The sequence below is a fragment of the Poeciliopsis prolifica genome, unplaced genomic scaffold, assembly GCF_027474105.1.
Source record: "Poeciliopsis prolifica strain line A6 unplaced genomic scaffold, Auburn_PproV2 SCAFFOLD023, whole genome shotgun sequence".
NCBI classification, from domain to species: domain Eukaryota; kingdom Metazoa; phylum Chordata; class Actinopteri; order Cyprinodontiformes; family Poeciliidae; genus Poeciliopsis; species Poeciliopsis prolifica.
This window is the reverse complement of record NW_026562398.1, coordinates 504,143-530,382: the sequence shown is the minus strand read 5'-3', so window position 1 is coordinate 530,382 and position 26,240 is coordinate 504,143. Positions and strand designations below refer to the sequence as shown.

At 39.0% G+C, this 26,240-nt stretch overlaps 2 protein-coding genes across 7 annotated transcripts in view; both read left to right on the top strand.

The window, feature by feature from the left end:
• LOC129370270 (cyclin-dependent kinase 17-like) overlaps nucleotides 1–18,567 on the top strand; it is a 44,050-nt gene extending 25,483 nt beyond the window's left edge. For 4 of the 6 annotated variants that reach the window (XM_055046124.1, XM_055046127.1, XM_055046126.1 and 1 more), the window contains 15 exons: nucleotides 790–923; nucleotides 4,759–4,884; nucleotides 9,783–9,839; nucleotides 9,929–10,043; nucleotides 10,171–10,265; nucleotides 10,349–10,411; nucleotides 10,817–10,940; nucleotides 11,533–11,653; nucleotides 12,201–12,298; nucleotides 12,399–12,504; nucleotides 12,667–12,709; nucleotides 12,792–12,882; nucleotides 12,966–13,043; nucleotides 13,767–13,888; nucleotides 15,641–18,567. In XM_055046124.1, coding sequence (XP_054902099.1) covers nucleotides 790–923; nucleotides 4,759–4,884; nucleotides 9,783–9,839; nucleotides 9,929–10,043; nucleotides 10,171–10,265; nucleotides 10,349–10,411; nucleotides 10,817–10,940; nucleotides 11,533–11,653; nucleotides 12,201–12,298; nucleotides 12,399–12,504; nucleotides 12,667–12,709; nucleotides 12,792–12,882; nucleotides 12,966–13,043; nucleotides 13,767–13,870 — 1,355 coding nt within the window. In that variant the 3' untranslated portion in view covers nucleotides 13,871–13,888; nucleotides 15,641–18,567. The remainder of the gene's footprint in view (nucleotides 1–789; nucleotides 924–4,758; nucleotides 4,885–9,782; nucleotides 9,840–9,928; nucleotides 10,044–10,170; nucleotides 10,266–10,348; nucleotides 10,412–10,816; nucleotides 10,941–11,532; nucleotides 11,654–12,200; nucleotides 12,299–12,398; nucleotides 12,505–12,666; nucleotides 12,710–12,791; nucleotides 12,883–12,965; nucleotides 13,044–13,766; nucleotides 13,889–15,640) is intronic. The other 2 variants (XM_055046125.1, XM_055046129.1) reach the window with 1 other exon arrangement.
• A 1,425-nt stretch (nucleotides 18,568–19,992) lies between these two features.
• On the top strand, nucleotides 19,993–25,959 carry ddx20 (DEAD (Asp-Glu-Ala-Asp) box polypeptide 20). Its single transcript, XM_055045800.1, has 11 exons — nucleotides 19,993–20,207; nucleotides 20,475–20,569; nucleotides 21,240–21,408; nucleotides 21,507–21,621; nucleotides 21,708–21,850; nucleotides 21,939–22,077; nucleotides 22,193–22,251; nucleotides 23,290–23,372; nucleotides 23,490–23,595; nucleotides 24,530–24,631; nucleotides 24,721–25,959. Exons 1-11 carry the CDS (start codon nucleotides 20,012–20,014, stop codon nucleotides 25,800–25,802), a joined length of 2,289 nt encoding a protein of 762 aa, XP_054901775.1. The 5' UTR covers nucleotides 19,993–20,011; the 3' UTR covers nucleotides 25,803–25,959.
• The last annotated feature ends 281 nt before the right edge of the window (nucleotides 25,960–26,240 follow it).

Genomic DNA, 26,240 nt, shown 5'->3' with positions numbered 1-26,240 from the left:
ACGTGTTATGTGCTGTTCATGACCCAGAGTCTCTGTGACAGCAAGTTGAGACCATTTTGTCCCTTCCCCCACTTTTACCTCACAAACACACCAACATGATGGAGGCGGTCTTGTCAGCTGCTCCATGACTCATTAATCAGATGGATTCTAGGCCAGATGAAGGTGTTGGGGGTGGCAAGCAGAGATGGGAAAACTCCTGTTCCATGCAGTTACATTGATCTTTGACCTCCTCACCTTATGAGTGCCATTTTACACACACTTGGCTTACACCCCTTCCTATTACTGGTGGTGCCATCAATCATCTGGAGGTCTGTCTTTGGCTTTCATAGAACAGGGAATCTCAAGGACTCAGAGCCTTGTTAAAGTATTCATACCCTAGGAACCTTTTAAAACTGTTGTGTTTCAGTGACACACCTGAAAGTATTTTATAGGACTTTTATGTGATTGACCAACACAAAGTAGGTCAATCAACTATGCTGTGATTGACCAAGGAATGAATGAATGGATATCTCCAGATAATCTGGATATTGACATTGACAAATAATATGCTACTTAGTCATAAATAAAATCCCAATGAAGTACATTAAAGTTTGCATTTGTAATGTGAAAAACAAAAATCAACAGAAATGAATAATTTTGTAAGACAGTGGATCATTACAACTATATAGGACAATGACTTGTTTTAATTAGCAAATCAACAAATAAGTCTATAATTTACCAAATGTATTTTGAGTCTGTTTTGTTTGTTCCTGAACCACAGAGTGACTTTGCCTGGTTTATGTGTTACAGGTATTGTCCATGAAAATGTGAAGATGGGTTCAGATGGTGAAAGTGATCAAGCGTCTGGGACATCCTCTGACGAGGTTCAGAGTCCAGTGAGGGTCCGCATGAGGAACAATCATCACCGGCGCATATCTAATGAGGTGCATGAAGCTCAGAGACACAAATACACTAAGGCTTTTACACCTGACAGACTGCTCTGAGGATCTGGCTCTGAGGAAACAACACCTGGACATATTAATCATTTGAGATTTGACACCAGAGGCTGTGGGGAAACCTTCTCTCTGCCACCATCCGTTACACTCTGTACCAGAACTTTAAGGGGTTTCAGATTGTAAAGCTATCTTGATAGATTGGGCACACTAATACATCAAAATAGTGCTGGTTTTGGTACTTTTATACTGGGATCCAGAGTCGTCTTATTTAGGTGGCAGAAATGACCCATAATCTGTTTAATCACCAACTGTTTCAGGTCGGTTTGGTTCTTGAACCTAACGAAGCAGTTTGAGTGTCAACAGTTTGCCAAACAAAGCCCCAATAAAACGTGGTTAGAATCAGTAACTATAAGCAGAAAACTTTTGGTGTTTTTCCAGCAGAAGGCAGATCACTATCTATTTGTAATAGGTATAACAACCTAGAAAACCATTATATGTAAAACATGCAGTCCTAATTGGGTATAATAACTTAAAGCCTCCACTTTACATTTTTTAAAGATTATTTTTATGTTACACCAACTACTTCATAGCATATTACAATATTGGCTCAAAAACGTGATTACATTTTGAGCAAGTTACTATTTTATTATTTAGACTAATAGGTATTGTCTAATATTACAATATTACTGTAATATTATAATATGATGCTTATTCTTTTAGTTATTACCCTCATCACTTTTTATTGAAATTAAGAAAATGGAGTATTCTGCCTTCAATAAAAACTTCAGCATCGAAAAGTGTTGTTGTTAGCACAATTTCTCCCTCCAATTTAAAGAATGATTATCTAGATGTCAGGGTCTTAAGATTTTACTCTCTTACTGCTGAATTATCAGAGAAGCTCGTTTCTTTTATCACCAGTAAACTGCAGAGTATTTGCAGCATTTGCTGTTGGCATTTAACACCATTGCAGCTGCTGCAGGAGGAACAAATGGCACAAGACACCTTGTTTGTATCTCAGAAATGCCAGAGGCATTGACAAAATGACTTATTAATTGGTTTCATTAAATTATGAAAAAGAAGCTAGCATAATTTACAACTTTTCTGTCCACTTTTGGTGTGTACTCCGAACAAAGACAAATCCCGGAAACAGATTCCATTTGGCATTGCTTTTGTATGTAATTGTACCTGTTCTAACGGCATTCAGCTGAGGTTTCTGTTCGGAACCTTGTTTTGAATGTAGCACTTCCCTCAAGCCTCAGTCAGTGTGCATCTTTATGAAGGAGCAGCTGACTGATGAGCACAGCAGTATTACTGGAAATGCCTCTGGATGCCCAGTTTCTGATGGCTGTGAGCAGTGGAAAGGACTAATTTAGAGCATGTTTACCACGAGGAGAGGCAAGAAGACGATGGAGGGGGGGATTAATGTGGGAGCAAAACATGCTGGGGTGAAATATTTCTTGGTATAAGGAAGACAGGCAGAGGTATGGTTATGCATCTGAGGATGCTAAAGTATCCTGATGGAGAAATGAAGGGCAAAGAGAGATAAAAGAAGTGCTTTCTCTCCATATCCATCACCCCTCCTTTATTCACCCCTTCCCCCCATCTGCCTTTTCCCCCTCAGGAATCTGTCCATTCCTCTGCTCCTTCTTCCCCTCCTCCTTCTTTTTGAGCATGTGGATGGCACACCACCACAGTGCCAGCCCACTCTCTCTCTCCTTCCCTCTCTCTCCCTCACTGTGTGTGCAGTCATGTATCAGGTCACAGACATATACATTGTTGAAAGCGCATGTGTGTGTAAGTGCATTGAAAAACACATTTGAGGAGGACAATGAGGGAGCTACTAGAGCTGATCTGCATTGTGAGTATAGGGAATGCACGTGTGTATTTGTGTGTGTGTGGGTGTGGGGGGATTTATTGAATCTGTAGTAGTGAATGAGCGTGTATGCGTCCCAGTGCCTTTGTGAACTTGTGACTCATACCATTTTTGCCCCTCAAACAGAGCACATGAATGAAGGCTCCTCTTATTATTAAAGACATTGTAATATCTTTCCATTCCCGTTTTTCATTAAAATGTGTGTTGAAGTTAAAAAGTATATTTACCATTTCTTGTTTGTTGTTTTTTATTGCTTGAAATTATTAACCATTTGCTAACGCATCAGGCACGCCATTTCACGTTTGTTATGCATTTTATATGAGATGCCTGCTGTTAATCTGGTTGATGCAGTTTCAGCTCAGATAAAACTTCTACCAGCACCGAAATCCATCTATTAATATTATTAATTTATCCCAAAAGATACACAAACACTCATGTAGCCTGAAGCCAATGTTCTCATGTAAATTTACACAGATTAATTTGAACGCTCATATCAAGAAGTCACACTGTGGGGGTGTTGAGGCTTGGCCAATCAGCTGCAGCTGCCATGGAAACAAATTGTGACTGGCACTGGTGAAAATATTTTACATGGATAACATATAAGAGGCAATTTATTGCAGGGAATGACGAGTTGTTCCAGTTGTTTTAGCTTCAGCTGCATGCAAGAACTACTCAAGAGCATTTTTATGGTGACCTGCTTTATAATGGAAGACTATGTTAAAAAAATGTTATCGTCCAAATTTAATTAATAATAATAATAATAAATTTTATTTGTAATGCACCTTATATTTCAAAGAAATCTCAAAGTGCTACAGAGACAAGAGTATTACAATATACAACAATATAATTTACCTTTAGCTAAAATATTCAAATGTTCAGGTGCTGCAGTGATTAATTACTATTTGTTAAACAACAACAAAACAATTATTGATTTGAGATCACAATTGTTACACTTTTTCTTGATAGGAATAAAGTAATAAAGAACGGAAACATAAAAACTGATAACTGGTTCTATTATTGGTTGATACTGTACAGCACAAGTGTGCATCATCTCCTTTATCTTAATACAGTTACATAATACACTAAATATTTTCTGTCAGGCGTCCAGAGGCAGGACTGTTAAGCAGCCAGAGACATTTACAGGTAATCTATACTGCTGTGGGCTACATCAGATTCTGTGATTTCTTGCTGTTTGGATGGCAAACTTTTTAATAATGCCTCAAAGTGGAGTTCAATTCATATAAAATTATAAACCTAAGATAACCTTTAAATAAAGATTCTTTGTCTCTAATCCCTTTAAAGATATTATTGTCATTCTGCTCCGATACTTGTGGTCTGCCGTAACTGATGAATATTACTACTTTGTGTTTGTGGTGAGTTGCAGTCTTTGGGATCTGGTCAGCATTTTCTTTTCCATGAATATTGAAATGCTTCTTTTCTTTACTTCAGAAAGACTTTTTTTAAAGTGTTTTAAGTTTTTATGAATCCTAATTATGACCCTAATTTGATGAAAACACATTCTTCAGGATATACTAATAATAGAAACGTATTAATTCAAAGACAGAACAATAGACACAGTTATATTTGTCCTGTTCACATTTAAAAAAAGATTAAACATTTTAAACTTTGAATGTAAAATAATTTTAAAGCCTTCTGAGGGACAATAAAGAATATTTCTATTCTAATTTTAATAGCTTGAAAATGTTTTTTAAAGCAACTTTGTGCAATTTATAGCTATTCTTTTTGTATTTTACTATGGTGTACATAGTAACCAGTTGCTTGTTATGGAAATACGGATTCTTGAATATTTATTTCAAGCTTTCATAGTTTTGGTTTTAATGTTTAATTGGATGGTTGTTTCAAGTTCTTATGGAATTTCTCCTGTCTAGAGTTTTAAATCGGTAATTTAAATGCACGTATTTAGTGTTCCTCTCTTACTTTCTTACTCAGGACATAAACAAGCGGTTGTCTCTCCCTGCTGATATCCGACTGCCAGAGGGCTACTTGGAGAAGTTTGCCATGAACAGCCCACCTTTTGACAAACCCATGAGCCGCAGACTTCGCCGCGCATCACTGGTCAGTATAAACTGCATATTTTAGTGTGTGTTTATGTAAAGAGAGTCTGCTTCACTCCCATGTGTTATCTTTAGACATACTAGCCAATATCCCTGGGTGCCACCTGCTTCATGTGATTGTGTATTGTTGGAAATAAAAGCAAGATGAGCTATCCAGGGCTTTTTGAGCCACTGTAATGGTTGATTAATGTTATTGTACTATAACCACAGAGAGCCAACAGAGAGGCTCAGCCCAGTTTCAAACACACACTGAGTTATGCTACAGGATGTACAATGCCTCAGCAGGAGGACGAATAAGATATTCTGCATTATGTATTGAGGACAAGAGCATTGTGGGTATAAAGGGAGGGGTGCTGGAGAGGGGAGGACATCACAGAGCAATGGATGATGGGAAGAATAGAAAAATCTTTATTCATATGCAAAATGTTCCTACATATTTGACTTTTTATCCCTCTAATACTCATCTTGGTTCTTCTATTAGATAATGTTTCTTCCGTCTTCGATTTTCAGGTTTCCCTTCCTCGCTGCTCTGTGTTTCACCAAGTTCATCCCACATTTGCTGTGTTTGAAATCAAATTTAGCTTGCTCCACCGATACACATCTTCAAACCAGATTACCAAATGCCTTGAAATTCAAGATGATTTGACCTCCATCGATCATATTTGCTGTAATTATTGAACAGGGCCAGTACACTGCCTCATACTTCCTCCTTTAAGAGGTTTGCAGTTTTTCTGCAGGACTCTTGCAAAGATGAAAACAAAGAACAGTTGCTCAGATGTCTGCAGGAAAGTAGAAGGTGTAAAGGTGAAGCAGAGAAAGATTATAGTTTGCTATAAAATTAGGCTGTGCTCATGTGGAGTTTTTTGGGTCTGTCGACCTGTGTGTGTAGCTGTGGATCCTCTGGGTTGTTAAATGTATGTGATGTAATAGATCAATCAATAATTCAGCAGCAGTGTCAGACTCATCTGCTGCAGCTCCTTTCCTGAATAGGATTTCACTCCAGGACACCTTGAAGTGAGCCACTGAGTGAAGATGAGAAGAAGCAAAATACAGCAAGGGGATGAGAAGGAATAATGGTCTTACAAACAGAATGGCCCTGGTTAAAAAAGTTTCATCCACTGTATGCCTTATCCTTAGAAAGCAAGATCACAGCTAGATTTATGTAAATATGGCTTTTTTATTGTAACATTTTACACGTTTCTGTTTATGAATTTTTCGTTTTCTTTTTTACATGCACAGATACTCCTGCTAAATCAAGCCTATATTCTGTTTTCAAGTATCGGTGTGTTTTTCTCTGTGCTGCTGGTGTGTTTGCAAGTTGTTACTGTAATGTAGACGGCATGTGTCTGGTGTCACATAGCAGATACCCTTATTTGAAACCCTGTATTTTGATCACCGAGCCTTCTCCTGAGTAATGCAAGTGAATTTGGTTGGTATCAGTTTTCGGTCGTAGCTGTTGGCCGTAGATAATCAATAATTTAAAGCAGGGCATTGAGATTACACAATGCTGTGTGATAACTTGGTGTTTTATTTCAAAGCACAACACTTCCATAGCCATTGGAACTGGTTAAGATGTATGAAAAGCATAAAAAAAGAAAAAAAATCATGTTTCATTTGTGTATTTGATTTCACACTGAAGATTGTGTGAGATCAAATCTAGAGTTGATTGAAGATTTATATATATATATATATATATATATATATATTTTTTTTTTTCTTTTTCAGCAAAAATGATAGCCATTTTTATTTCATTGAATGTAAACAGTCTGCCAGTAAAATACAGCTTTACACAATGAAGATGTAGGTTGGATAGAAAAGCTTATTTTTATTTCTTAAACTGCTCTGTGGTATTAGGGGGTTTGCAACTTGTTTATAGATATATTCTAACATGACCTGGGCTCATCATGTTAATAAAAGGGCTTTTCTTTACTCTCCCCTCTCATTGCCATCCTCCACTTCTCTTTGCAGAAAGCTGTCATTTTCTCTCTCCCACTCAAACACTCTCGATCCATCTCTCTCACAGCATTAAGCTTTCTTACAAGCAGCACATAAAAGAATCGTAATTGCAAATGAAATGTTGTTAAAGTAATGGAGTTTTCTTCTTAGTACACGTTTTCATCACAGCTGCAGACATTTCAGCTTTTGTGTTTCCTGCTTGAGGTTCCTCTCTATACATCAGCCTTCACTGTCCCTGCACAGACTCATGCAAAGCTCATGCTCATATTGTCCCGTTAGTTTAATTTTGTCTCTAAAACTTGTTCTGACCTAGTTCTGCTGAGTAAGCTCACTGAAGCGTTAGGAAAGAAATGAACCCAATGCCATCGAAGCATATGCAAGCAAATACACACTCAACTCACTCACTCACTCACTCACTCACTCACTCACTCACTCACTCACTCACTCACTCACTCACTCACTCACTCACTCACTCACTCACTCACTCACTCACTCACTCACTCACTCACTCACTCACTCACTCACTCACTCACTCACTCACTCACTCACTCACTCACTCACTCACTCACTCACTCACTCACTCACTCACTCACTCACTCACTCACTCACTCACTCACATACTGCTTGCAAGTGCACAAAGCATTAAGTACTCAGAGGGCAAACCACTTGAAGAAAGTAGGTTTGATGCAAAAAGCTTAGTCTGTCTTGGCTTTAGGGATACTTTAAGTAGACAAGAGCCATTATGGATTTTAAAAATGCTACTATATCTTGTATTGTTGGATTGGAATAGAATTAGACTGAAACAACGTGGTAATAATGTCAATTTTTTCCCTTATAGGTTGAATTTTGCTCATGAAAATGACTCTCAGTCAGAGGAGAGTCACTATCTCACATTGGAGCTTGAAGTATGTCTAATTCATAATTCATAAAGTTTTATATGAAGTCGACCCACCTGAAAACACCTTCCAGCTCTTCTAGAAAACCTTTCCACAAGATTTATTAGTGTGTTTATGGAAGAGTGATATTTGAATAGTGCATTTGTGAGGTCAGACACTGCTGTCGGAGGAGAAGGTCTGGCTCAGAGCCTGAGCTGTAATTTAGCTCGAAGATCTTCTAATTGAAGTCAAGACCTTTTACAGACCAGTCAAGTATTTCCACACCAAATGTTATCATCTATAACTTCATAGACATTGTTTTGTGCATTCATACACAATAGGATTATATTTAGGTCAGATATCAAGACATTGGTTCACAAAATCATAGTCATTGCCAAGAGGTACAAAAGCAGTGTATTCTATTGTAAATTTGATTAAAATAGCTAAATTATGCATGGCACTATGCACGAATCCCCACAGTCGCAATCATTTGTTCATTCTGTTACTGTTTCTGAACTTGCTGAAATGTTGACACTTCCCTTACAGAGATCACATGCTTCATCAGCTAAGTTGGTCAAAGGATATCCCTCCCCCTGCATAAGTACAAAAACATGCACTCCTGGCATTCATATGCATGGTATGATAGGATAGTGGGGTTTGTTGCACAGACAATTAAAACTTGTTTTTGTATATGTTTGATAGACAAGAGGCAGAAGGATACGCCCTGACAGGCCTGTGGCTGTCGCGGCTTGACATAGCTTTTTCTATTAATAATTCATGCCATGGAAACCCGGGGTGACATACAGTGAGAGTCAAACCTGTTGGATATTAACTCAAGACAGGATTCATCTAGAGTTTACTCTGCTGAGAAAAAAATACCCTGTGGATCTTATAGAAATTGTTAAAAACATACAGTAACCATTTTCACATATTTATCTCTATTTAGTCTAGTTTCTTTAAATATGTAGAAAGCTGATAACATACATGTTACAATAAATAATTACACTCATCAAATTTTTTTTTTTTGGTACAGCTGTTCAATTGCTTGTTCAGACAAATAGCAAATCAGCCAGTCACATGTCTTCCTGACCTGCAGTTGGTAAAGATGATTTGCTGAAGTGCAAGCATCAGAATGGTGAAGAAAGGGAATTAAAAAGACATTGAAAGTGGCAAACCTGATGGTCAGTCTTACAATGGAAAGACTGACGATTTATTGAGACTTTCACACACAACCATTACTACAGTTTACAGAGAAAGTAAACTGCAGTAACATTTAGTAGTATCGGCAGTTCTGTGGAAAATAACAAATTGGAAAACTTTGTCTTGTCTGATGAGTTTTGATTTTAGCTGTGACATTCAGGTGGTAGGGCAAGAATGTTTTTGTTAGGAAAGCGTCCTGTTTTCTATCACCAATTCAGGTTGGTGGAGCCATATGGAGAAGATATATTGTTGGCACATTTTGTCTGGTTAATGAAAGTTAATCATAGTTTAAGTGCCACTGTTTACTTGAGCATAGTTGCTGATCATGTTCAACATTTTTATGACTGCTATATACTTATCTTTTGATTGTAGCAGGTCAGTGCACCATGTAATGAAGCTAAGGTCATTCCTAACTGGTATCATGAACATGTTCCCAAAGGCCAGCATAGATACCAGATTTTATGCATGCCATGAAGAATTAGGACAGCTTTTGTGCAATGTTGAGTTTCAGTTGAGTTCTCGGAAAGTTGTTGGAAAAAGTTGTCACTGAGTGTATATTTTTCTTAATAAAAACGGTTTAACTTTATGAAGATTTGTGCTGATGGCAGGTCTGGGAGATGTTGCACTTTTAACTAGGCACAAATATACCTATGTATTGAAATTGGGCTTGGTGATTCTGAAGCTGGATTTTACTTCCAAGAACCGTGACACAGAGGATTTCAAGAGACAATTAGCATAATGAACTGCTAAGGGTTTGCTTTACGTGCAAATAAGATGCACTGAAAACGGATCCAAACTGGCACAGTGACAGTGTGACAAGATCCAGTGAATCAGCCTGACTTAACCCATCTTTTCTGTCCTCCTGTAGTCTGAAATTGGCTTTGGGAAACTTGAGACGTACATCAAACTGGACAAGCTGGGCGAGGTTAGATCAATAATGAAAATGAGTTCAATCAATATTCAGCTCTCAGATTTTAGATTTCACAAATGCTCTCACACTTTCCATGTGTGCAGGGCACCTATGCTACAGTGTTTAAAGGCCGAAGCAAGCTGACAGACAATTTGGTCGCTCTGAAAGAGATACGCCTGGAGCATGAGGAAGGAGCACCATGCACCGCCATAAGAGAAGGTACTCTAATCAAAACATTCATGCTACCCGTCACATAAACATAACACAATACATACAAAGAAGAATAATTGACTTAATTGTTGTAAAAGAGTAAGTTCTTATGGCTCATTTTGTTTCTTCCTTTAAGTGTCTCTGCTGAAAGACTTGAAACACGCCAATATTGTCACCCTCCATGACATCATCCACACTGACAAGTGCCTCACTCTGGTCTTTGAATATCTGGTAGGTACCTACTAAATCACACAGAGTGTTTTAAGGACAGCAACGTTCATAACCTTAATGCGTTTTCCTTCCACCTTTAACAGGAAAAAGATCTCAAGCAATATATGGATGACTGTGGGAGCATCATGAGTATTCACAACGTCAAGGTAGCTTTCAGGTTTTGCATCTGTTGGGTACAGAAAAGCATGATTTAAAAAGAAAATCCATTTCTGTTACTGAAGGAAGAGAGCTTCTTTTTTGTCTGAGGAAAAAATGGGCCAAAAATGCTTGCATGGGTTTTCCATTACAATGAAAATCAGGAAACTAATACAGTGAAATCAATTAGGACTCTTAATTAATGTGGTTAAATTGTACTTTAATTATTAATTGCTTCTTGATTAATAAGAAGCAATTAATATCACTAGGTATAACTGCCATTGGGCAGTTATAACTAGTGGTATATATTGTTTTAATAGTAGTATTTTAGGTTACGAAGGAGGGAATGATATCTCAACTCATACCACCTATTTTGTGTAAATACATTAAGTCATATACTCCTTTTGCCTCTTCAGATCTTCTTATTCCAGCTTCTAAGAGGTCTAGCCTACTGCCACAGAAGGAAGGTTCTTCACAGAGACCTCAAACCCCAGAACTTGCTAATCAATGAGAAAGGAGAGCTCAAGCTGGCAGATTTTGGTAAAGCTTCATTTAACTATCTACAAGCAGAATGTGGTCTGCTGGCATTTGAACTCACTGACCTTTTACTTCTAAAAAAACCCCCCAAATCCTCAAATTAAGTTTGAGGAGTCAACATTTAAATTTGCTGAATTCCCAGAAGTAATTACAATACTTTTTCTTAAGAAAAAAATACTTTTATCTTTGTTATGTTAAGTGGCTGTATTACATAAATCAGAACAAATAATCCTTTATTAGTACTAAAGAAAAATTATTTTGTTGTGTTGAAGATTAACAATGAGACTATTATTGTAAAAGCCACAATTTTTGCTTCTTAAATTGAGACTATTTCTCAGACCCAGCAACCTACTATAGTATGCTCACCTCCTCCACATTCAGGGTGAACTGGTTGTAGAAATCTACCCAACACTGCCCTCATCTGGTAAAACATGGAAGATGACCAACTGACTTAAAATCTGTTCAATCTCCAAAACTTAAAATGTAAAACATATTTATGTAGTCATAAAGTTACATAAAGGTCAATACATTTTTAAGCAATATTGTTTTTGTAAATTGTGAAAATATTTTATGAAAAAATTGTGTTTCCATTTAGGTTTGGCTCGGGCCAAGTCTGTCCCCACAAAGACGTACTCAAATGAAGTTGTGACGTTATGGTACCGACCCCCAGATGTTCTCCTGGGCTCAACTGAGTACTCCACACCCATTGATATGTGGTGAGAAAACATACCAGCTCAACAAACACTGAGATATTTACTGCTTATTTATGGGAGGGAGGGTCAGGGAGTCTTTTTCCTCCGTTACAGCTAGATTTTAAGATTTCAAAAGTTGAAATGTAGTCAGAAAAAGAACATGCTACTGTTCACTTTTCCTTTCTGACACAGGTGTGGTTAGTTTCAAGGTAATAGGTACTGTAAATTGTGGTTGCCTTAAACAAAATTTTTCAAATGATCAAATGTTTTCTGCACATGTAGACATATTTGGTGTCAAAATGTATGGTTTTATTACTCTTCCTGTTGGTGTTCTGTTTTATTTTCCCAGAGGATGCACTGTTGAAAAACATAGTGTTCACTAAAAGACAAAGCGTACAAAAGTTATCAGAATGTTATGCTCTGCATTTAGTTGAATCATGTAAGATCCATAATGCTCCGGATTAAAGCCTCTCACCTAACACTTTCATGCTGACTGCTGTGTGACGTTCCATGTGTTTTGTCTTGCATGCTCTAATTCTTACCTGAACCGTATTTTATCTTACTCTTCCAGGGGTGTTGGCTGCATCTTCTATGAAATGATCACAGGCAGACCTCTGTTCCCTGGGTCGACTGTGGAGGATGAGCTGCACCTCATATTTCGTATTCTTGGTGGGAAATCCATCAGATCCTGATGTTTTGTTTTTTCCTTGTCATTTTATGTTTTTGATTGCGTACACTCCATGTTAACTATTATTTTTCCCTCCAATAGGTACTCCCACAGAAGCAACATGGCCCGGAATAACGACAAGTGAACAGTTTAAAACGTACAATTTCCCCCGCTACCATGCTGAACCCATTGTCAACCACGCACCCAGGTACTGTGTCTAAGACAGCCTGTGTGCTTCTTGTTAACGTTCTTGTGATATTTGAGATATGAAAAGCTGAAGTATTAGATTTGTTTGAAAGTATTTTGGTAGATTTCATTAGGAGCTCACATACCTTCGTCTCATCCCCTTTTTCTTCTTTCTCCGTCACAGGATAGACAGCGATGGTCTTGACTTGCTGTTAAAGCTCTTACATGTGAAGTACCTTTCTTTTTATTTATGAAGACACTAAGAAAAGTAAGGATAAGTAATTAATATTTCTGTCTCTTCATCACCAGTTTGAAGCAAAGAATCGTATATCAGCTGAGGAGGCGCTAAGACACCTGTATTTCAGAACTCTGGGAGAGCACGTTCAATCGTTGCCTGACAGTGAGTGCTAATATTATGAACTGAATGTTCACCTTTCAACAAAAACTGTCTCATCGTGCTTTTCTGTGTCTTTGTGTTTTTAGCTGCTTCCATCTTCTCCATAAAAGGCATCCAACTGCATAAAGATCCAGGGAAGAGATCCTCACTTCACCCAGAATCAAGTAAGTCCCAGATAACAAACAGAGGAAGGAAAGGCCAACATTTAGGACATCTTTACTGAATTAGGACAACAGGACTTGTTCCCTGTCTCTCTCCTCTTCACTTTTCTTTTTCTCTGTAAGTGTTGCCTTGATGTTGCGTGTCATAACACTATGTGGTCTCGTCACAAAACAGTTCTTCTTCATAAGGTTCATCCTCTAAACCCTAAATATCAATATTTATCAATTATGAAGAGGCTCAAAGTGTATAGAAAAAACATTGGCTTTCTAGAATTTTGACTGACTGTGAGTAACTTTAAAGGCTTGTTTCACAACCTCAACTGTACTTTCTTCATTAATCTTTCAAACACAATTTTTGCTATGAACATTAGCAATTCAGTTTTATATGTACGGCATTTTGTAGTCATCTTTAGTTTCTAAATTTGGTTCAAAACCAAACAAAAAAGTAAAACGCTGATAATACATACTGTTTCAACGGTTCCAACATTTTTCTAATGTTCTTGTCTTTTAGTCACAGTCTGTGTTTGTGCATCTTGTTTTACTTTTTGTTGTCGTTTTGTCCTGTTCAAGTAAACCGTGTTTTCTCTTTGGTACCCATGCGCTCTTCTTCTGCTCTGCTCATCTTTGCCTTAATCCTTTCTCTAACCTCCCTTGTGTTCCTGCTTTAAACTCCTCCATAACTCCTCAATATTCCCAACCTTCCCCATTCCCTGACCCTTAAAAAAGCGGTGGCCCATAAGCTAGGCTCTGCACCCTCGCAGTACTTCCCGAGAGAGGCAGCCAATCCCAGGGTTCAGAGTCACAATCTCTCCTCCACTTCCACTGGCTGACTGGGCCCTAACAATCTGGTAAATACTGTCTCTTCCTCTCAGACTGTCTTCTATTCACTTATCCTTCTCCTGTTGCTGTTTGGCATTTCTTCTTCTTTCAGCACCTTGTCTTTGTTGCAAACTGACTTTATGTGCACCTTACATCACACTACATTATTGTTTCCCATCACATTTTGTTCTCTTATTCCATTCTCTGAGATGTTTGTCACCTTGAGGTTTCGCCGTTTTAATTGTTTTCCAGAAAGTGATTTTCTCTGCTGTTTTATATCCCTTCTCTCATCTACTGTACTTTGCCACACTTTAAAGCCCAGAACCTAGAAGCGTCATCTCTGCTTCCTTTTTCTTAGTGAGCCACTGGCAGTGCTTATTTCAGGATTCAATAAAGCTGTGGTACAAAAGGAGTAATCAGAAGTCTGGTTATTGCTTGACTGTTTTCATTTGCAGTCCTGTTTAGGTTTCTTCAGCGGGAGAATTAGCATTTTCATGAGTCTGTAAGTTTAGATTTTATGGAGAGTGGATTTGTTTTTTGCCTTTATTAGCATGGAAATGTGTGTTTTGATGCTTTATTGTTGTGTTTTGCAAGCACTGGTAAGTATGGACAACTGTTAGAGAAACTCTATGACACAAATAACAGGGAATTTTCTTTGCTGTTGAACAAATTCTGATTGAAAGTCTAGATGTTAGAGAATAAATTCACACTATTACTGTTGTTTTATAACTAAAATGTTTAACAAACAGAAGTACAAAGATACCAGTTTGCAAGGTACACTTAATTTGAAGAAACCAATCAATATATTTACCAATGTTTTTCATTTGACACTATTCTGCATATAACTTTATTAATTTCGTATTTATGATTTGGATGGCATCAATTTACATTTATAGTATGATTCCTTTTTTATTTTTTATTATTTATTGACTCTGTAAGACACTGACGTAATCCATTTCTAAAATATATTTGTAAAATAATTAATTCACATATATTTCTCTTTTACCATGTCACTTTATTATTTTTTTTTTCGAAAGACTAAGCTTAATTTGTTTTTACCACCTAACTGAAAAGAGTAAAAATTACCACTGTGCTGACCTAGCTTTCACCTTTAGGAAAATGGTCCATTCTTTCACTCAAATTTGAGTATTGGTGCAGTTGGCCTAACAGCATGACTTCAGTTTTTTTTTCTTTTTAAATTTAAGCATCATCTGTTTCCCGATGTAGTCAGCAGAAAAGTAGAGTAGAAAGTAAATCTTGCAATATTTCACAAAAAGTAGCAACAGTTCCAATAAAACAAAATGGTTCAAGAAAGGAATTGTGTGGAGATTAGCAGGTGTGGAAAAAGAGAACTTTCACTGAATGTGTACCTTCAAAATCGCAACAATTACTGGTTCAGTTTAATGAGTTTATACATTTATATACAGCATGAATTATGTTTCTCTATTATAGTGTAATATATGAGGGTTGTCTGGGAAAATACAAATTGTAATTTAAAAACTGGAACTAGGAAATTAAATCACTACTTAAATCAGCCTCACTGACGTTCCTGTGAAGCTTAAAATTACAAAGTTTTATATTGGAATGATTTGCTAAATTAACTGATTGATAAATTGTGTCTGAACATGGAACCAAGCAATTGTTGCAGTTTTGCATGTGTTGTAGTGGTGTTACTGCTGGCTTCTTGAAGGGAAATTTGCAAACATTTGTGCTCAGAAATGAATCCAAACTGTCTTTCTTCCTCTCTCTCTTCTCCTTCTCTCTCTCTCTCTTTCTCCCAGGCCAGGGGAAGAACAGGAGACAGAGTGTGTTGTTTTAGTGCTGGCGGTTAGGTGAGATGCAGAGGAAAGTGACACACGGAGCCGTCTCATCGAGACGAACATTTACCACCTCTGCCACACACAAACTGAAGGAGCAACGCACACCCTGCCACACAAAGTCATACACTCCTACCAGAGGAAAACAAAGACAAACACACGCACATTCACATTCATGCAGGAAATGTGACAATAAAATCACACAAATCCATGGCTGAAGAATTCTAACTTATAGATAAAAGACTCCATTCAACCCTAAAGATGAAATTAATAAAGAAAAAAGTGAAGCTGGAAGAAAAGTGGGAGAATATATTTTTCTCCTTGCTGCTACTACCACTGCTGTCCAGAAGAGGGTAGCATTATGATGTGAGCTGACTCAGATTTGAAACAGAACTTGCTGTATCAGTGAGCTGTGAGGAAGAAGGAGTCGAAGTGAACACGAATCAAAGGCAAAGAGAGTAAGAGGTGTGCACTCAGACTTTCTGCCTGAATTATTGCTGTACATATATAGATTAAGCTGTAGACCTCTTGCTTTTTTTCATAGCACACCTCAGCCTGAATCCAAACTCTAAAGCATTGCACCTCAATCCTAAACCTTTACCAAACTCCTTAAATGATGTTTTTTTCTGTCTTTTTTTTATACATCTCTCTTAAAACACACTGACTTACACTAACGGCTCACTGGAAAATGGAGAGTGTGTGGATAATTGGAGTTTACAGAGATAAACATTTGCACCTTATTGCCCAACAGAGGTCAGGGCGGCTGTCTTTCTGTTACCTCATCAGTCACTCCAGCAGAGTAGGATGCCAAGTACACGACTGAACAAGAATCAATTGAGAAACCAAAAATGAGCCCATTGAAACGATAGGACATGGATAAGATCTTTTTCTTTTGCACTACTTCCATACTTTATATTTGAAGAACTTTGCATTCCTGCAATGCTGTAAAAAAACACAAACAAAAGAAAAAAAAACACTACACTGCAGGATGCTGTTGATCCGTTTCTTTGAGAAGGATAACTGAAGAGGTGAAGGAAGTGTACAAATCCACACCTGCTGATTCCAAGACACCTCTCTCCCTCGTCCTTTTTGCCTTGACCGAGAAGTTATTCGTTGTCTCATGTTCAGGTGTTAATGTCAAACTGTCTTCTTTGTATCTGATTTTACCTCTAACTCATGAATAGACCCTTAAAAAAATTATTTTGTCAAACCTTATGTGCTTTTTTTTTTTTACTGTTTTACTTTTCTTTTCCTTTTTTGGGGGGGGAAATAAATCTGTATATATGATCATGAGATTTACTTTTTCAGAAGAAGCAATGATTATTCCAGGATGCTGTTCTCAGTCTTAACAGTGGGCGATAAGCTGGGGACATGTTGCACATTCCTTGAGCTCAGGACTTTTTGCTCGTGTTTATTCTGTGGATGCTGTGAGGTGCAGGTGATCGCGTGTTTCCCCAGGAGAGCAAATCATGGTCCGAAGTCCTTTGCAATGCTGGTTTAAACTGTATGTAAAGAATTTCAGTCTGTGTTGTCACTCATTCTCTGTTAGATCCACTGTAACGTTGCTGTTCAGAGACTACCTGATATTGTGTCCTTTCCCATCATCTTTTTCAGCATGTTTCTGTATTAAACACGCGTTTTTATGTTGGTATGTGGAGTAGCTGCTGCAGGACGTGTTGCATGGGAAATGATTTTATCACATGAATATTACACCCTACAGCACATAGAATGAACCAGAAGACTGTACCAAAAACATAGCAAAGACAATGACAACACAGTGTAGTGTAAGAGTGTGAAGTGCTACCTGAGACCAGAGAGGTTATACAACAAACCTAAGTCAGCTGAGACACAGGATTTAGGCACTCAGACATGCAGCGTCCTCCATATGTCCTGCCACGTCCTTGTAAAAAGACGGGAATAGCAAAATCAAGTGAAAAAAAAGATTAAAATACAAAAACATTTTATTTTATTGCAGTGATCTAATCTGAAGTGCATTTGACGTTGTAGAACTGATTTAATTTTAACATATTCAGCAAAAAAATTGTATTCATATGTACTCCTTTTACAAAATTACTAGCTTTTTCAATTAATTAATTGTAACAGAAGTTATTTTGAATTTAGATTTTAACCTAAATATAGCAATTACTTTCGGTTTTTCATTCAATTTTTTTTAATCTTTTTGTTATGACTTTATATGCCTAAGTCATAAAATCTTTAGTTAGAACAACAATTAAATTTAAAAACAACTGAAACAGACAAACAAGAACACAAGTTAATTTTGTTTCCAGGGACATTAAGGGAGGTAAAAAAGTATTCTACAAGTCATTGTTTGAGAACTTCTGCAGAAGTTTCTATGTGAGATTATGTCACTGCAATAAAAAAAAAAAAAGTAATTTGAATCATTTTAGTTCCTCCGTACTTTTTACTTGGTGTGTCAGTGAGTGTGGATGGCACTGCAGTGTTCATTCATCCATTTTGGTATTCCAGGCTGCCAGAACTGGACGACCAACACCGCTCTTCCCAAGCACCAGGTGTTCAAGCACACAACTGTTTTTACACACCAGTTAGCTGACTTGTCAACTAGTACTGTTTCTGTCAGAAGGCCCGAGTTTCATCTGCTTCAGACACTGACCTTGGGTTGTTTCTGCATTTTCTCTGAAATGGATTTCGAACAAAGTCAAGCGATCCCATGCCCTTGCCTGTTATAAGGACTACTTATTTTCCTAGAGTGTGACAGTATGTAGCATGTACATAGATGATCCCTCACTCTGTATATATAGAAATGTACAGGTTTGATACAGCTATTCACATTCTAGATTTTTTTTCCCTTTTTTTGCTTTCTTTAAAGTCCTAGCAATATTTCTGTAATCAATAAAAAGCCATGGAAATTGTTTGATTGCACATGTGTTTATTTGAGAAGGTGGCATGACTTTCTGATCAAACCGTAATACTTGATAAATATATGTTTTTCCAGCTCAACACATTGAATCAGTCATAAAAATATAACACAGTTATGTATGTTACTGGGAACAAAGCTGTGTGAAACACCAAAATCTGTCTTCATATCTTTGAAAAAGAAGTTTATTTATCAAAATGTGCGGTTCAAACGAAGGATTCATGTAAAAGTAAATCAACCTTAAAAGTTTAAGTTTGATTTTCGGATTTCAAATGAAGTAGAACTGGCTCACCAAAAAAGGAAACAGCAAAGCCCCAAAGGATGCAGCCCAAACGTCCCAGGCTGAAGCGTCCCATGATACTGTGGAAAGTGGTGGGCAGGCCTCCAAACACAGCACAGTGAGGTTAACCAGGGCATAGGTCAGGGGCTGCCTTAACTTTAGATGTCTCACTGTCACCACAATCACAACGATGTTGAAGATGATCCCCGTCAAAGAGAAACACACCCATGATCATGGCCAGTATTGTGTATCCCCTTTGAGACAGGAGGTCTTTGTGGGTTAAACTGTTAGATGAGATGTTTCCAGTGAGGGTAACTTGCTTCAATTTTAAATCCAATGTTTCAATTGGGTGATGAACTCAACCATGAAAAAAAAAGCAGATAAATGTAACTCAAATCCAGAACTTCCAAGATGTGCGTGTTTTTTTTTTTATCAAGCAGGCTCTCAAAACATGACAACACAAGAAACAACAGCATTTGCGCTTTATTTGTTACACCATCTTCCACACGATGGGTGATCTGGAACAGAAAAGACACTGAAAAATAATGATTCAATAAAATCATCTCTAACTCTTGATGCTTAAATCTGTAAATCCAGATTATAAAGATAGTGCTAATCATATCCTCTTAGACTGCACTTTGGAATTATTGCTGAGTTTGATGGCAATAACAGCTTGCAAAAACATTACGCAGAGGTTTGGTTTTGATAATTTGCTGTTCTTTCCAAACCATTGGAATTTTTTTAATCTAAACTTTATCAACCCCGGAAAGTCCAACAGAAACATATGAGATACCTGAATACAATAAATTTATAGGTCAATGTTATAATTGACCTATCATAATTATAATTCATCCTCTCTTTACACCTTTGTGTCCAATCAAACATGTTTTGATGAACGGGCAGATAAAATATGACATACAGACAATAATTTAAACAATACTCTCTTAACGTGAGTTATTAGATTTCTGTGCTTTATGAGTAACTGCCATTACATATTTGTAACAACTTTTAATCTTGTGGTAATTAATAGCTGATTGGGACGGAGCTACAAAAAAGAAAAAATAACGTACCATCCCTCCGCCGCGGCACTAGAGGGCGCTAAGTCAGTGCTCTCCCGGCGCTTTGAACTCGTTGGAATCGCCGGTGGTAAACAGCAAACATGGCTGCCTCCATGAGGAGAGCAGCTCACGACATAGAAACGCGAAAGAGGACCGACGATGTGCTTCTGGCGGAGGGGATTGACTTCGGCTCTCTGCTGTTGTCTCAGCCAGTGCTGGACGGACTGTCCTCCGCGGGGTTTCAGAAACCGTCCCCGATCCAGCTCAAGGCGATCCCGCTGGGCCGCTGCGGACTCGGTAGGCGAAGATCAGTGTCAGTCAGTGACTCTGTCTTCATGTGTGCGAATGATATTTGAGCGTAAGCATGTCTGAGCATGATTGCAGTCCGAAATTATTAAATCTCTAAAGATTATAAAAAGGCTGCTTCAGATAGATAGATAGACAGATAGATAGATAGATAGATAGATAGATAGATAGATAGATAGATAGATCGGCAGATCAGCAGCTGCTGCACCTGTTTTCGTCTTACATTGCATGAGATTTTTTTTGTTCACCTCGTTTCAGATTTGATTGTACAAGCCAAGTCTGGGACAGGAAAGACATGCGTGTTCGTCACCATCGCCCTAGAGTCTCTCATCTTGGAGAATCCCTCCACTCAGGTGAGTGGAAATAAGCTGACACTAATTTTTGTGCATCTTTGGTTAAATCCACTCTGATTCAATTCAGGCTATTCACATAGCATCATTTCGCAACGTGTGATCTCGAAACAGTTTACAATAAAAGTCAGTTCACCTCAGCTGATTGCAATTGATCTTAGTTGTCAAACTGTGCATTAAGTTCAGGTCAGCATTCAAATTAGATGAAAAGTTTTCTATGTAAGAAAACCTGTCTCGAAGTCTGGAAGCGTTCATTCCTCCTGAATGGGCGTGTCCCTCATGCTAAGGATGCATGTAATGACACCGTTTAAGAGAAAGAAACCTCCAGTGGGACCTGCCTCAGTGTGAACAGCCGTCCGCCTCTGCCAGGACTGGCGTTTTTTTTTTTTTTGAGAATACACGGTATGCACACAAAACAAGAAACAGAGTCACCGCTCCAGGTATAACAGACCACAGACGCATGGTTAGCGCTGCACACTCTAAGAGGTCTCTTTAATCTGATGACTGTAAGCCCCTGACCATGTAAGAGAAGCGTTTTTAATCATCTGAAAGCCTGTCTAGTTTACATGAACCTGCATTACTTTCTTCCAACCTTGTAAGCTCTTGTCTCACTGCCTTGGAAGCATCCTCTTATTTTTTTTTCCCCCCAACAATAATTTCTCGTCTACTTTAGGTTCTCGTTTTGGCTCCGACACGTGAGATCGCCGTGCAGATCCACTCGGTGGTGATGGCCATCGGCTGCGCCATAGAGGGCCTGGAGTGTCATGTTTTCATCGGTGGCCGACCTGTGAGCCAAGACAAAGCCCACCTTAAGAAGTGTCACGTCGCTGTGGGCTCCCCTGGTAAGGAGCCTGAGGGTTGCTGGTGGACATAAACTCCTCATGTTGTTGTTGTGGTGACGTTTGTTTCTGATGATATTGTTCTTGGCTCGCTTTCTCAGGTCGCATCAAGCAGCTGATTGAGCTGGGCATGTTGTCCACCGGCAGTGTCAGGCTGTTTGTCCTGGACGAGGCGGACAAGCTGCTGGAGGAGGGCAGCTTCCAGGAGCAGATAAAGTCAGAACAGTTCGGCGCAGATTGTTGCTAGAATTCAAAACCCATTTCATAAATTCACCCATCTCTGTGCTCGCTCTCTTTCTCAGCTGGATCTTCTCGTCCCTGCCTGTCAACAAGCAAATGCTTGCACTCTCTGCCACCTATCCAGAATCCCTTGCTCAACACCTGACCCGCTACATGAACGAGCCCACTTTTGTTAGACTCAATCCGAGCGACATGGGCCTGAAAGGTAAGACGCTTTTGACAGTAAAGCTCAGATTCCGACACTTGAAATCAGCTGTTAACTTTGAAATGACGATGATCTGCTCTTTGCTCAGGTCTGAAGCAGTATTACAAGCTGCTCCAGTCCCATCCGCTGCCTCACAAAGTCTTTGAGGAGAAGGTGCAGCATCTACTCGAGCTGTTCAGTAAAATCCCATTTAACCAAGCCTTGGTGTTTTCTAACCTCCACACCAGGTAATAACAATTTTAATTTTAATATTCTTTTTTACATTTGCTGTTGGATATCTTTATCACAATGAAGAAAAGAGACATCAAGATATATTCTTGACATGCTGGATTTCTCCCTCAGGGCTCAGCACCTGGCAGACATCCTGTCCTCCAAAGGCTTACCTGCAGTTTGTATTTCAGGTGAGGTTAATACTGTGATATGAAATAAATTAAAGCAAGGGGGGAGAATATTATTAGCCGAAATTGGTCCTGAGGTCCAAACAAACGATCTTTGTTAATAAATGCGAAAAAGATTTCTGTGTTTCCGAGCGCTGGAGTTAAATTTGGCAATGAAAATAAATGTAGTCTAAATATGATACACAGTCTGTTCGAACTAAGATTAAAATCTACATTTATGTTTGTTTTATTGTCCATAATCTGTATTTATTCCTTCAGTCTAAAGACCTTAATGTCACTTTATATTTTTGTTTGTTTAGTAAATCTGCTCCAGTCCGCGGTTCAGTTTATTATCATAAAGATGCAGCAACCGGATAAATGAAAAATCCTTTCGGAAAGGAAAAACTGACATTAGCCAGTGCTTTACTGTAGCTTTAGGATTCACAGTACATACCTGTCAACTGTGGATGGACCATAGTTTACTGTTTACTAGTATATTATGAGGAAAATATTGTGATACTTCTGTAATAATAAGCCTGTAAAGTGGTACTTTCATGGTAAAAAAAAAAAAAAAAAAAGATTTAACCAAATGAAAAAGAAAGTAAATCAAGTAAAAATTCAGGATTTCCATTTCAACCCCCCCAACAAATAAGATGTCTAAGGTTTGATTTAAAAACAAAAAAAGTAGAGCAATAAAAATGTAGAATTAATAAAGGAGGCACCTATTTATTAATTTGCCATCAAGTTTTCTAAACACCACCTTGTGGTCAGGAGTGTTGCTGCTGACTAAGACATCCGCCATTTGATGATTGCGCAAGCGTTGACCACTTTCTCTCAAGAAGTCAACAGTTAAGTCAAATTGGCTCTGACGTTTAAAACGACACACAGATGTCCCAGAACGTGTAGTTGGGCTCATCGGGCCACACAATTTACTGTCTCAGCAGGATAATCAAAAATATGCTTCTTCATCACATTCTTCATGTAGTGAAAATCAACATAGGTGGAAATAATAGTTGTGATGTGAACTGCAGTGACTTATAACATAAGTTCTGATCCTTGCAGGTGGTTTGAGTCAGGACCAGAGGCTCGAGGCGATGTCCAAGCTGAAGCAGTATCAGTGCAGAGTTCTCATCTCCACCGACCTGGTGAGACGAGAGGTTTTCCACGAGTCACTCTCATCTTGGAGCTGCATGTGTTTGTTAGCTGTCCTCTGCCTTTCTACGTGAATAAATTTGGTTCTGGCCCCCTTTCATCTGAGGCAGACTTCCAGGGGAATAGATGCAGAGAAAGTGAACCTGGTGATCAACCTAGATGTGCCACAAGACTGGGAAACCTACATGCACCGAATCGGACGCGCTGGGCGGTTTGGTAGGTCTCCATCAATTGAAGGGAAACAGAAATGTGTGCTGCTTGACCTTCAGCTATTATATTGGCCCAGGCGGCTGATGATGTTTTAGGAGAAATGGCCCAGGCGGCTGATGATGTTTTAGGAGAAATGGCTGTTTGCAGAGAGGTTGCATCATCCTTGCAGCATCAACTCTGTGTGCTTCACATTTCCCAGGAAACTAACAGTCATGTTGCAGACCTGCAGGATGGAAACAGAACAATTACAAAACATTGCAAACAAAAATCCCAAATGTTATATCTCATTATGATTTTGTGTAATAGATCAACACAAAATCGTTGTCAAGTGGAATAAAAATAAAACATTGTTTTAAAGATATTCACTGGTGGATTGAAGAGAGCTGTGTGAGGTTCCAGTGTTTTAGGTTTCATTTAGTGCTACTGGAGTAAATGAACAAATGAATACAGATTTGTGAAACTATATTATTCTCCCACTTCACAGTCGTCCACTGTGTGTTTGTTTTTCATACAAAACCCCAATAGAAACCATTTTTTGGTTAGATGTTAAGAAAAAGATTTTCCTCATCCCTGCTTTATTTATTCACTGATCCAGATCTTTAGCAAGTGATGTTGCTTTCTTTTTTTTGACAAAGCAAAATTTCCACCGAACCACAAATTTAATTTGCCCGACAGTTACTGCATTAAACATCGTTCTGGAGATGAGCTTTGTATCCCCTTTGTATCAGCAGCTTTTAAACACTGGCCTTATTCAAAGGGTTCTGGGTAATCTGCATCTGATTAGAATTACATTGACCCAACCACGGTGCTGCAAAGGGAAGCATTATTTAATCTTAGCTTACATGCGCTGTCAGTGTCCCTCGTTACACAACCTTCACTCATTCTTTGACCCTCTCCTGCTAGCATGGGGGTCCTCTTCATGATCTGCCTGTGATTGTAGGCACTCAGGGGATGGCTGTGACCTACTGCTGCCATGGGGAAGAGGAGAACAAGATGATGGCCATTGCTCAGAAGTGTGGCCTCAGTTTGTCTGCTTTACCTTGTGAGTTCGTAAGAAACTTGGTCTTACTTTTTAAGACTTTTAATTGAAAGCAGATCAAGTAAAGTGATTCTCGTCTGGTGTCATGACAGCCGTCTTGGAGCCTGGTTTGATGGACGAGCCATGCGACTGGGACGTGTGCGCCGATGCTGCCGCTCCGGACACGATCTCGCTGCTGATTTCCAGAACTGTAAAGAAAAAGCGTACAAAGGTCGGAGCCCCAGCGTCTGACGTCACCGGGAATAAATCTGTAGAGTCCAGCAATCAAAGGCCAGATAAAACCCAAACGGCAACCTGGACACCACAGCATGAAGAACAAAGTGAAAGCCAGGTGACTTCTACTGGGATGAAGAGTCAGCAGCAGCAGCATCCTTCTGAAGTGGCGCCAACCCGGAAAGAACTACAAGACGCCCTGCCGAAGATCCCGCCCCTCAGCTCATTCAAGACCAGCCGCTCAAAGTTTGTGACGATGGAGGAGGCTGAGCTGGACTTCCACACCTTCATCACTGCAGGTTTGGGGAGGACAGTGGAGGTCATCAGGGAGTTCAGAGGCAGAGAGTCTGGTGACGAGACTGGCTACAATGAGTATGTCACACTGCAGGACGACGGGGCCGCGACTTTGACCCGAAGCAGTGAACGTTTATGGTCGCTTTCTGATTCCTGCAGCTCAGATGTTGGTGTCAGACCCGAAGGTTTGCATGAGACCACAGTGACTGTGCAAAAGACAGTTTTTAAGCATGTGACTGGATCTGCATCTACCGTGCCCAAATCCTCTACAACCGGAGTCTATGAGCAAGAAACCTGCACAACAAACACCAGAGCTCCAACTCAGCCTGAGAGCAACGAGTCTGTAAGAAGGAAGCAACCCAGTCAGAACACGTCGGGGCAGAATCGCAGGGAAAAGCCAGCAAAAGTAAAAGACGACAAAAAGTTGCCGGAGAAGATTAAAAGAGAGTCGAAGACGGAGACTGATGAAGAGGAGTGCATGGAGGTCGAGGAGGACTGGAGTTCTGAGGCGTACTGGAAAGCCTGCTATGAGGCCTGGAGCGATTACTACTCTGCTCTGTCCGCTTTTCCAGAGCAGGGCTACCAGAGCTACTACAGCGTCGCTCACAACTGGATGGCAGCGTATCGCATGAATGCAATCTACATGCAGGAACTCATGAAACACTAATTCAGCATTTCCAGTCATTTACGGTAGAAAATGTCTGCAAACCCAACAAGAAGGTTTGGGTCGAAATGATGCACTCCAATTCTGTATTCCTTCGTTAATTCATACCACATCTATATTTTCAATTATTTTTTGTAATAAATCGTCCTGACTAACTATTTACAGTATTTCAAATCCCATTCTGTACAGTCAGGCTTTTTGTTTTTGACTTGAAGTCGTATCAGTGTATGCTGTGTTTGCATGGTGTACATGGCCAGAAGACGTTTAACCCGTGGCTCCTCTCCTCCTTCCCCTGATTACAGGGGAACCTTTCTACCGATTCATCCAGTCAGTGGTAGATCTTTTCTTCACCTGAAGCATTTTGTGTTTCTGATTTAAGCAGAAGAATAAACAGTAACTGCGGCAGGATTTCTTAGAAATATGTGAAAGAGATGTCTGTAA